Source organism: Marmota monax, unplaced genomic scaffold (genome assembly GCF_021218885.2).
Source record: "Marmota monax isolate L192 unplaced genomic scaffold, Marmota_monax_Labrador192_F-V1.1 WCK01_AAM20220418_F8-fsc00086, whole genome shotgun sequence".
Lineage (NCBI taxonomy): Eukaryota > Metazoa > Chordata > Mammalia > Rodentia > Sciuridae > Marmota > Marmota monax.
This window is the reverse complement of record NW_026693086.1, coordinates 1,224,679-1,237,095: the sequence shown is the minus strand read 5'-3', so window position 1 is coordinate 1,237,095 and position 12,417 is coordinate 1,224,679. Positions and strand designations below refer to the sequence as shown.

Below are 12,417 nucleotides of genomic sequence, written 5' to 3'. Positions count from 1 at the left end.
TCTTAGGAAAGCTTTGTCTTCCCTTTTTTGAGGGGTGCTGGGGATTGAACCCGGGGGCCCTCCACCACTGAGCTATACCCCAGCCCTTTTCATTTGCTATTTTGAGAAGGGGCTCTCTGGTTGCCCAGGCTGGCCTGGGAGTGACAGTCCTCCTTCCTCAGCCTCCTGAGTCCCTGGGGTTACAGGTGTGTGCCACTGTGCCCAGCTTCATCTTCTTTAATGACTTAATTTTTTATGTTTGTTGTGAGGTTTTTTCTTCTAGCCTGCAGCTTTTTCATCCCTGAAATGATTTGTTGCTTATATTTTAGAGGATGAACAGCGGTCTTGCCTCTGGGATCTGAGAACCACACATTCTGTGGTATGACAACACCGTGTGTCCTGGAAAGGATCACACAAAAGTTTTGTGAGAGGCATCCAGGTGACCCTCTCAAGCCATTGTCAGTGGCCAGATCCTGGGGAAGTCCTGTGACCTGTGGGCCACTGAGTAGGTGCCCTGTTGCTCCAAGCCTGTAGGTAGGTGGGAGTACAATCAGGAGTGGCCTGAGAAGGTCTGGCCCTGGACATGACCAGCTGGAGGGTACAGACTGTGGCCCATGGCCAGATTTGCCCTACAGACATGTTTTTTGATCATAGCATTTAAATTGGATTAGTCACCAACACTGACAAACCGGATTTAACATCGCCCAAATTTCTAATGTTGCCTACAAAATTGGATGCTCTGGTGTTATCATGCCTGCATTGTCACAATGTGGCACTGCGGTGGCAGCCGAGGTCCCTGTGAGACTGGCATGTGTTCTCTGTAGTGCCGAGGTTCTCTGCTCCCAAGTGGCCTAACAGCTGTTCTGTTGGCTGGGATAAAAAGAAATCTCATGGATGCAAGTTCTAAAGGGACTAGCCATTCTTCGTCTGGCCCTCGTCACCCACTTACATTTCTTGCCTGGTCCCTGGCCCAAGTACTGGTGACACATGTAGTGTGCAATGCAGTGACCCATGCCAGAGCACAGCCAGGCCCACTGAAGGCTGTCCAGAGTGACCCGGGACCACCCAGGACCGTGTTGGATCACCACCTCGTGGACTCTGTTTTGGACTTTTAATTTTTAATGACGTGATGTTCTAGAGGTTAACTGAGTCCCCTGTCATCTGTGGTGGCGTAGCACACAGGGACATATTCTGCACAGATTTTTTCTGTGCACCTGAGGCTAGTGGAATATTTTACTTTCTCATAAACCTTTCTTATGATGGAATGCCCAGATACCCTGGTGACGACAGGCGCTTTTAGAGAAAGTTAAAAGTTAACTAAAGATATTTTTAATCCTTGGATTTGTCCTGACCTTATGAGTTTGCTGTTGAAGGGATCTAGCTGGGGTTTAAGGTCTGGTGTAAAATTACTTGGAAATTAAAAGATCATGAAATACAGACGTGATGGTCACTAGGCTTATCTCTGAGAAGCAAATGGATCAATCTTCATCTGCCTTTCACAGGATTAGACGTCTAGTGTCAAAACAGTTCTATGCCTTATAAATAGTAGGCATCTAACAGATTGTAAGTAATACATATGGATTTTAAAATTATACAGGAATTTCCAAACCATTTTCTCAAAGATAAAGCCCAATATTTTTGGAATGTAAAGACACTTGGATAGAATTGTGGTTCATAACAGAGACACTAGTAACATGGAAGGTATTGGAAGGGACCACCATTTACCTTTATATTAATTACTAATTAGTGAAATGGCTCAGGTGGTCCAGCAGAGGGTTCACGACTTCACCAGAGCACAGCTCCACCAAAAGGAGTGAATAGTTAGAATTTTTATGAATGAGCCAATGTTTGTCTGGTAAATGTTGGCATTCCAGGTACTTGAACTTGAAGTGCGTTTTGTTTTGTTTAGGATAATAGCCACCTGTGGAGAGCTCCTGCGGCAGTGTGGGGACTTCGAGCAGCAGCTGGCCAACAGGTAGCAGTGGGGTGTCGTGTCGCCCAGGCCCTGGGGTTCTTGGGTGGAGGAACTTGATCCAGTACAGTTCAGCAGGGCAGCATATGATCAAATCTGAAAGCTCATGAATTGTCTGAACCTAGATACAAGGTGTCATTATTGTCGTCATTAAACATTTATTGAGCACCTATAAAGGGCAAGGCTGTTCTACTGGCACCAGTCATGTGATTTTGGTTAGCTGTGGAGGTCTCAGCCTAAAGGAGGAAACAGTTCATGTTATTTCCAAATCGTGTATGGGCTGGGCGCTCACTGATGTTTGTCAAGCCAGTTATTGGGCTCCGAACACATTTCCCCATAGCCAGTGTTCCAGTGGTGGGGAAGGGCCCGGGCCATCTCACAGAGCAGGGAACCAGACAGCCTTCCCCAGCCTGCAGTAAAAGCCTGTGTAGCCGGTGTTTGTGCAAGGAGAATTTGGTCCCCCTGTTCCCCTCTTCTCTGATGCTGCTAGGGCTTTTACATCACCCTGAGACGGCCCCATTGGCCCATTTTTTTCCATCCAAAGGGTGCCAACTTCCCATATTTCCATCTTTCTTTCAGTGGTTAGAGTGCTTGCCTAGCACACACGCACGCACTCTGGCTACATTCCCAGATGACCCCCTGCCCCCTTTTTAAAAAAATTTTAAGTCAGCGTCTCACTAAGTTTCCCAGGTTGGCTTGAACTTGTGATCCTCCTGTCTCAGCTGGGCCTACACCTGTGTCCCCTTCCCCCTTTATAACACTTACTGAGCTTCACCACTAAGATGAATCCCCCCAGTGGCTGAGGAGGTAGGCACTTACCACTCTAACCTCATTTTTATAGGCAAAGGGACATTGAGGCGTAGACTTTGCTATAGGTAATAACTTTCTAAGTTAAAAAAAAAAATTGTAGAAATAGCTTTGTCCGAGAGGCACTGACTTGAGCCTTGATGTCGCCTGAGTCACCAGAGCTTGTGAGCGTCCCTCGTGTCACCTTGTGCTGGCATTTCTCTGAGTATATCTATCTATCAGACATCTTTTCTTATCAGGACATGCAGGGTTTCCTTGATCTTTACCATCCAAAGGCTAAGGCGGGTCCCGTTAGGAAGGTGAGAGGGAGGAGAGGGTGAGAGTGAACCTCTCTAGCTGCGTTTTGCATCCCCGAGAAGCGAGAGCCTGGCTCCACCTTGGCTAAAGATGAGAGCAGCCTCTGAAGGGGGTGATGTCATCCTGGCTGCTCTGAGCCTGGAAAGGGACAGTCGCCATCCGTGTTCCTGTTTGGGAGGCTGCACAGCCTGTGTGGCATGTGTGGTGGCCGCCTGTAAAGCTTATCTTATCTCCCCATCAGTCTCCCCTTCAGAACCCACACTCTCACCAGGACCACTCCCTGGGGGCGCAGAGCAATCGCTCAGAACACTCCTGTCTGTCGCAGTGATAGCGGACATTGCCACCAGGCTCTCACCTCTTTGCAGAAGGAGTCATTTTGTGATTTATGGCCCGAGTAAAGCAGGGCTGGGTTGGGTGTCACTGGAGAGATTCTGTAGTCCTGGGCAGCTTGGGTGAGACACAGGGAGATTACTACAGTTTCTCTGTGTGTTCCTGTGTCCGCCACTCACTTTGGAACACTGGTACAGAGGCCCCTGACTATGGTTTTGCTCATAATTTTTCAACTTTAGGATGATCTGAAAGGAATGCACATCCAGTAGAAACCACACTCTGAATTTTGAGTTTTGGTATTCTCTGGGCTGGTGATGTTCAGGCTACCATCTTCTCTCACCATGTTGGTAGCAACAGTGAGGCTCAGCTCCCCTTAGCCATGCGGTCCAGAAGGGAAGCTACTGGTGCTCTATGGTGTGCTGTGTTGTGAGCAAAGATGACCAGTAGGTTGGGTGGATCAGATGCACTTTGTACCTGGGACACTTTCAACTTATAAAGGGTTGCTGGACGTAACCCCATCGTAAATCTAGGGGCATCTGTGTTTCACCAGGAAAGTGTCATAGTAGGACAACTTGAATGGACAATCAGGTTTTGGGAATCCAGTGTAAGTGTCCAAGTTCCTAGGGCAGAAGAGTGGGCAACAACTTATCGTGAAAAGGAAATGAGCTGAGGAAATAGATGGAACTGTGGCTTCCCCTCCTCGGTGCACGCTCATGCATTTCCCCGGCAAGCAGCTAGCATGTGGGACGGTGCATCCTGTGGGTAAAGAGGCATGTGGCAAGTTGTCACTGTTCTCCAGGGACCAGATCACCAGCTGCCCTGCCCAGTGGTCTCTGTGACTTTAGTGTTGGTTGCTCATCCCGGCAGCTGGTTATTCCACACTGTGATATGCATATAGCAAGAATGTTCTACATAGAATGTACACTGCGTCCCAGATGGCAGCATGTGAGAGCTGCCCTTGGGTAGGCCGTGTGTTCATTAGGAAGACGGTGTCCATTAGGGTGTTCAATAGGAAACCAAATCACTTGGCCCTACTGCGCCCCTGAGGTCCAGTTCCCTCCTAAGTATTGAAGGCTGTCTTCATTCCCTTATGAACTGGACCTTCATTCTGCCGCCTCGTTTGATGTCTTACAATTTAGAAAGGAATAATCTGACTGCTCAGAGAAAAAGAGCTCCTTAAAAATAGCCCGGGGCATAATGGCCATCGCTTTCATTACAGGATTCTGTCCACAGCGGGGAAGTATCTGTCCGACTCCTACAGCCCTCGGAGCCTGGCTGGCTTTCAGGAAAGCATCTTGACAGACAAGAGGAGCTCTGCCAAGAACCCGTGGCAGGAGTACAATTACCTCCAGAAAGACGACCCTGCCGAGTACGCCAGTTTAATGGAGACCCTTTATACCCTCAAGGTGGGAGAGCAGACGATGGTGTTCTTGCAAACGAAAGGTCCTCCTTTGTCACCCACCCTCTCTAGGTTCCAGGCCCTCTGTGTGTCCTGCCACCACTTCTCTTTCTCATTCATGTTGGGCTTTTAAGGAGCTAATCACCCAAATAGGTTGAAACCATTAAGATGCTGCTGGGAGGGTGATGGATCTTTCTTTTTTTAATTAATGAATTAATTAATTTTATATTAATTAGGTATATATGACAGCAGGATGCATTTTGATTCGTTGTACACAATTACAGCACAGCTTTTCATTTCTCTGGTTGTAGCGTTGCACCATTTTGCCATATGCACGTCAGACAGAGCTGATCTCCAGGATATATAAAGAACGAACAAAACTTAACACCAGAAAAACAAACAACCAATCAAATGGGCTAAGGAGCTGAGCAGGCTCTTCTGAGAAGAAGATACACATTCGATCAACAAATAAAAAAAAAAAAAGTTTGACATTTCTAGTAATTAGAGAAATGCAAATCAAAACTACTCTAAGATTTCATTTCACGCCAGTCAGAATGGCAGCTATTAAGAATACAGACAACAGTAAGTGTTGGTGTTGATGTGGGGAAAAGGCACACTCGTACTTTGCTGGTGGGACTACAAATTGGTGCAACCACTCTGGAAAGCACTATGGAGATTCCTCAGAAAACTTGGGATGGAACTACCATTTGACCCAGTCATCCCACTCGTTGGTCTATATCCAAAGGACTTAAAGTCAGCATATCACAGGGACAGAGCCACATCAATGTTTATGGCAGCTCAATTCATAAAAGCAACTTAGAGGCCCTTTGATAGATGGATCTTTGTTACTGGTAGAAGCCAGGTTGAGACTGTGGCTCTGCACCACGGCCGGGGGCTTGCTGTGTTTCGTTCCAGAGCAGACCTGTCCACAGGATGGGTGGAGCTGGGAGCCCCTGGCCCGTGTTTGGTGCAGTCCCCTTTTATTGAATGGCAGGAGGGACCATATGTATAGGCAGGCTAAACCCATAAAAGAGGACCCCAAATCAGCATTTGGAGAAGTCGCTGCTTCCCCAGAGATGGGCCAGAGAGACCCCAGGAACCTCTGTGCTGTGAGTTCCACCACAAGGAGTCTGGCGGACTTGGGGATAAAGGTCCCCTCCTCCCTTCTTTGAGTTCTTTATTTGTCTGCTGTAAAGCTCCCTTTAACTTTGCACTTTGGGCCTCTTGGGTTCAGAGATGGGAGAACTTCCCAGCAAATCGGATAAGTCACAGGGTTTCCTGGAAATGGCTCCCAGGGTTGTAAGAGGGCAGTGGTCATCAGGTCCAGAATCCTCCCCACCTCGTGGTCTGGTTGGAGAAGGTGTGGCTCTCTCTGTCCCACCAGATGCAGTCTCCAGTGCTCCTGACCAGCCCAGAGCTCTGGGGTGAACTACACAGTGAGGTTAGACACAGCTGAGGCTCCGGTTCTCCCTCCCAGGGTCTCCCTGTCTCTGCACTGTGGCCCACCAACTGGCTGCACTTGAGCTTGACAAACGTGCTTCTTAAGGCAATTCTGTAAGCTCATTCATCCATGCTTCTGAGGTTAGGTTAAAGCAGCTCTGTTTATCTTTATTGCTAATCTGATTCATGTCTGTTGTAATCAGTTCATTTGTAATAGCAAAACTAAGGTTACATTTTCCATCTCTGTATTTTCTCAGGCTGTTTGGCATTCCTTGGGACTCACACAGGTTGTGCGTAACCTGGCTTTCAGCCAAGTAACTTGACCTGGGAATCAGGGCTCTGTCCATCACTCTTGCTTATGTGTGAAGCCTCTGATCATTTTTTCTCCTCCTCCTCTATTCCTGAGGGAGGGTCACAGGTTGTGTTTTCCTAAACTGCCAATCCGTGAGCCCAAAATATTAGCCCAAATGCATCCGAATCACCTTGGGAAAGTGAGTCAGAGATTTAGGTTCTAGGGCTCCAACCCTGGAGGACTCGGATTCAGTGGTCTGGGATGTTTCCCTGGGACCTGGGGCGCAGCCAGGCTCGGGCACTGGTGTACACAGAACCCCTTTCACTGTTTTCCTCTCAGTAACTCTCAACATGAGTAGCTGATACCTTGGTTGGTTTCAGGGCCTAACAAAGTGCCTTTTGATTTTCTTGTCTAAGGAAAAAGGCTCCAGTAATCACAACCTGCTGGCCGCACCGCGGGCAGCCCTGACTCGGCTCACCCAGCAGGCCCACCAGCTGGCCTTCGACTCCGTCTTCCTGCGCATCAAACAGCAGCTGCTACTCGTTTCCAAGATGGACGTGAGTTTTCCTGTGACCTTGGTGATTCCCCCCAGGTCCTGCCTCCTCCTCGAGCACATTTAAGTCTAGCCTTAACCCTCCCGACCGCACCTGCTTCAGGAGGATCCTACATTGATTGTCCTAGGCTGCGCAGCAGAGGGCCACTTTGTCATTTCAACTCATGGCTTACCCATGAATTTCCTTTATTTATTTATTTATTTGTGGTACTGGGGATTAAACCCAGGGGTGCTCTACTACTGAGCCACATCTCCAGCCATTAAAAAAAAATTTTTTTTTTTAATTTCGTGAGAGGGTCTCACTAAGCTGGCCTTGACCTTGCAATCCTCATGCATCAGCCTCCCAAGTCCCTGGGATTACAGGAGAGCACCGCTGTCCCTGGCCTTAGCATGAATTTCTTATCTTAATTGTAGTTACTCAGGTGCTTTTTTAGCAGGATGTGTCCTAGGATTGCTAGTGTGGCTTGATTCATTTTCCCCACTCAGAAAGCACAGCCTGCCTTCCCGGGGAGGAAGGGAGAGGGTGTGCCACTGCCCGGCTCAGGCCAGCTCAGGAGGGCGTGCTGCCTTTTGAGGTTGAGTTGTTTTCATGCCACAGGAGAGTCTCTGGAGAATTGGTTCTGGAGCTTGGCTCAGGAGAGCACCTTATCAGATCTGATCTTGTGTTTTTGAGGAGGCCTTGGAGGGTTCTGCTGCATTCTCTCCTGGTTCCCTGAGTTTGGTTGTTTCTGAGTTGTCTCGCCAGCCATGCTCGTCCTGCACCCTCTGTTCTTTCCTGGTTGTCCCGACCCCTTTGGAGGCATCGCCTAGGAGTCCTGGGCTCCCCTTGATCTGTCTCCTCCTCCCACCCAGCGTAGATCTTACCACTTTCCTTTTGGATTATGGGGTGGGACTGCCCCTTGCTTAATTGACTCCTAAGTCCATTTGGATTCCACTCTTTTGAAAAATAATCTTTTGGGAAAGACTGAGTTATGGGCCTTTAATGTCCCCCGAGGAAGCAGCAAGAACGTTCATGGCATGATTATGCGTTCTCTGCCGTCTGCTGCCCTCCAGAAAGCGCATGAGGCCAGGAGCCTGGGCTGCTGTAAGACGTCAGTCTCGTCTCACCCCCTCTCTGGGTACCAGAATTTCCATAAATAAAATGGCTCAGCTTAACTCCATGTCAGTAAGGTTCTTCCTGTGCCTGAGGTTCTGTGGTTTTCACTCTTCCTTAGGGCCAAGGGGTCTACTCCGATCACATTTCTCATTCTAGCATTGAAGGCGGGTGAATCTAGAGGAGACTGGAGCAGAAATGATGGGCTTCCTGGCAGCTTTGCTGTGGCGAGTGTTCAGGGCCTGGTCCCTGCCCTGTGTGGTCGCGTTGCTTCTCAAGACTGAGGTTATTCGTTCTTCTGAGGTCTCCACCTCCTCATCTATACCATGAGGGTTCAGTCGTTCTCACTGTACAGATTGGTGAGGACTCATATGATAGAACTTAGCACAGCCCCAGCCCCAGAGTAGACGCTTATTAATGAGCAGAAGTTTTCTTCCTTGCTATGATTCTTTTAAAAATTTTTTTTAGTTGTAGATGGACACAATCATTTTATTATATTTATTTCTTTTTGTGTGGTGCTGAGGATCAAACCCAGTGCCTCATACCTGCTAGGCAAGTGCTCTACCACTGAGCCACAACCCCAGCCCCTTGCTGTGATTCTTAGTCTTAAAAGAAATGACTTGATTTTTAAAAATAAAAATTATGCATATATTCATTTTCAGAAACTCAAAAGAATATAGGAAAGTGCAAAGAAATCCCTTCAAAATTGCACCATCTAGAAATGATCTGGCAATCTGGACTTCTCTTCACACCTGCTCATACACGTGTTAAATGCTGCCAGATAGAGTCATAGATAGGTCCATAAGAAGAAATGGAGCTCTGATGCACATGCTGATTTTTCAAAAGCAAAACATGTACAATATAAGTTTTATTTGAACTTAGTGGGAAAAAAAAGAGAACAAATGAAATTGTTGAACTTGAGATCATTGTTTTTTTCATCACAAAATATATTAGCTCTCTGAAGATATCTGCATGGTTAAGAAAAAAGTTGATGAGAACTCTGAAGATTGAAGTCATTATTTTGTTAATTGTGTTTCCATTTTAGACAGATACTGACACTGATCCACCTGCTCTGAGCGCTGAGGGGATTAGCTTTCCTTGTATCACTCATCTCCCCTGCTCTGCCTCAAGATTTGGTTGCTATTATTATTTTTATTTTCTCAAAGCTTAAGATATTGACCTTCTGTTCTGAAATTAATTCCCTCAGTTATTTGGTCTGACTTCTACATTTCAACGGGTTTCTGCTTCCCACCTGTCCTCTCCCCTCCATTTCTGCATTCCAGAGTTCTTTATTATATGATTCAGTCTCGGTGGCTGGGATCTCACCTCTGGGCCTCACCGCAGCACCGCGGGCCACTGGGAATGGGCCCAGCAGCTCTGGAGATTAGAAGGAGTTCTCTGCGAGCCAGCGCAGAGCACACAAAACAAAGGCAAACACTTGGGCCTGAAGGATCTGAAAATTAAACCCTGGTCATTAGATGTTTGCTTTTAACATTTGCTGTAAATTGTGTTGCCCTTTTATGTTTTAAGACTATAAACCAACACCGTATCCAGTTTCAGAACAGATCATTGACATTCATCTGTATTACCTGGTGACAGATGGGTAGAAAAGCCCATTTGAAGGGCATTTTAAATAAACTTGAACAATTAAGAAATAACCTACCTCATTTCCCCGTCGCCCTCCTCAGGTCGCCTTTCCTGCCTGGCCTAGGCCTCTCCCAGACTCCGCACTCTGTCTCGCCCCTTCCCACACTTCTTCCTCGCTCCCTTCTTCCTCCTGCACGGATCCCATTCTGATGCTGCTGCTCCTGCCACCTCAGCGCCCTCTCCGGCCTCCAGCCCACAGCACCCACCCCTTGGCTGGATGGTGGCCACGCTGGTCTTTGCCCCCACAGTGGTCCTGCCCTGCCCTGTGGCACCGTTGTTGGTCTTAACGGGAGCCTCTGTTTCCCGCCTGGCGACTTCTCGGCCTCCTCTCTGTGCCCTCTTTGCCAGTGAACCACCAACTGTCACTGGTCTTTCCCAGCAGTTTCCATGGCTCCTGCCACCTCTGAGCCGCTTTTGAGCTTCTCATCTCCTGTGCACCCCCATCCTCCTCAGCTGCTGCTCCGGTCTTCACAGGGCATTGCTGTGGTGCCGTCCTGCCCCATTCAAAGCATCCCCCTGCCTCCACTCTCCAGGACCAGTCTGGCAGTCTGTTTTTAGGGACTTTTTATTTTAAAGTCTTTTTGTAAAAAAACTATCATCTAAAATTCAAGGACTCTAAGAATAATCACAATACTACAATCACCCCCGAAAAAAGAAGAACATGGCTCCTCCATATCATCCACCAGTGTGCACATTTCCAACTGTCTTATAAATGTCATAGTTATTTTAACTGAATCAGGATCCAGGATCCTGCACCAGGGGGATTGACTGGCATGTCTTTTTGGGTCTCTTTTGAACTATAGATTTCCTTTCTGTCTCTCTCTTGCCTCTGACTCTTCTCTCTCCTCCTCTTCCTCCCCCTTTCCTCCTCCTCCTCCTTTTCTGCCTCCTCTTCCTCCTCCTTCTCCTCTTCTTCTTCTCTCTCTCTGTCTCTCTCTCTGCCCCGCCCCCATTTCCTCTTGCAGTCAATGTGTTGGAGGTAAGATCTTTCCCTAGCCTGATATTCGCCTTCCAGCCTTACTCCTGCCTCAGGGCACTGCATGCATCCTGTGGCCAGCCCTTCTCTGATCACCCTGAGCTCTTGCTTGCCTGAGCTCTAGCGGTATAAAATCTCCCATGTGACCCTGAAAGCTCTCATGGACACGTGCATGTGTGTGCACAGGGTGGGGGGCAGGCAACATGGGCGTATCAGGGGGATCTTGCTTCTCCAAGGAGCTTCCAAGGACAAGGGCAAGTCTTAGATTTCTTTGTATCAGCTTTACAGAGCTTAGCACGAGACCCCGCACTTTACAGGTACTTGGTGAGCGTAGATGGTTAGAGTTGCTTCTCAGTGGGTTGAGTTACTTGGAAAAAAGGATCTTTTGAAATGAAAGAATTCTCAAACAAGAACAAGGAAACCTCAAGAGGTGGAGAAGGACAGAACTCACCCACAGCAAGGACCAGGAGACCCAGGAGCAGTGGAGTCGGTGCTGGCGGGCACGGAGGCCTGCGGGCTGAGCCCGGGCTTGGAGCCCAGTGCGGGGGTGGACGTGGTCATTCCATTCCCGGAATGCTACTTAAAGGATCAAGCAACCGGATCAGGCATCAGGTGGCTGCTGAGAGCAGCTACATGGTGACCTCAGGAGTCACTCCCACGGGCCACCAGGAAAGGACCTGTTTTCCAGGCTGCCGTTAGGGCAGCTCAAGTGGGGTCTGGGAGGCCAGCATTGTGTAGGAGGGGTGCCCGGCTGGGGTCTGTAAGCGCGTGTGTGGGGTAGTTCACCTGCAGGGTGCTGAGAAGCTCCAGCAGCAACGTCCGACATGTTTCTGCTGTAACTGGCCAGAGCCATGTGGAGGGGCTGAGGTCCTTGTCCGTCAGAGGGTCACGGAGTCACGGAGAGGACGGAGGGTGGCTGCTGAGGCTTGGAGGCTCCATCCTCTCCCTTCCCTCTGAGCCTGAGTCAGTGGAGAAGTAGATCCAGAAGGCAGATAGGAGTGCAAACAGCAGCTTTAATTGAGGCAGAGTCGCTTTGGGGACTGCCGTTGGGCTAAGCCTGCAGCACAGGGGCTTCTGAGCCTCCTTCCCAAGATGCAGGATTTGACATGGTCCCTGAGAAGGTGTGTGGGGGTCCCATCAGGGTGCCAAGGTCCAAGGCTAGGAGGCTCCCTGTACCCAATGACTTCTTGTCTGGTGGCCTCACCATGTGGAGAAACTCAGATCAGAGGATATCTGACTCTCATTTCATGTGCCCAGTGAGATAAAAGGGAACCCAGCCACCCAGTAGCTGGACTGAGAGGTGGGTGTTCCCAGCGAGAGAGAAATGATTCCTTTCTCTGGGCTTCAAGGAGATTTGAAGAAGAGAAACCCCTGGCCCGCTGGGTTGTTCCAGAGGTCAGTTCTGATCGCAGTTGACCCCTTTCAGGCAGGCCGCTTCTTCAAGTGCCTTCGCGTGGCATTTCCAGCACTGCCAGACGTGCCCTCAACGGCTTTCTCTCCTTCCTCCCCTAGAGCTGGACCACAGCTGGCATCGGCGAGACCCTGACCGATGACCTGCCAGCCTTCAGCCTCACCCCTCTGGAGTACATCAGCAACGTAAGGGCTTCTGGGTGCTTCTCCAGGGTGGTCTCA

General features: G+C 48.9%; 1 protein-coding gene across 2 annotated transcripts in view; it reads left to right on the top strand.

Annotated features, from left to right (window-relative positions):
- The window catches only part of Cog7 (component of oligomeric golgi complex 7), a 64,089-nt gene that overhangs the window by 38,708 nt on the left and 12,964 nt on the right, over positions 1–12,417 (top strand). For both annotated transcript variants that reach the window (XR_006853973.2, XM_046454647.2), the window contains exons 11-14: positions 1,889–1,954; positions 4,605–4,791; positions 6,933–7,073; positions 12,298–12,381. Coding sequence is in view for 1 of the 2 variants with exons in the window: in XM_046454647.2 (XP_046310603.1) it covers positions 1,889–1,954; positions 4,605–4,791; positions 6,933–7,073; positions 12,298–12,381 (478 nt within the window). In the remaining variant the exon portion in view is untranslated. The remainder of the gene's footprint in view (positions 1–1,888; positions 1,955–4,604; positions 4,792–6,932; positions 7,074–12,297; positions 12,382–12,417) is intronic.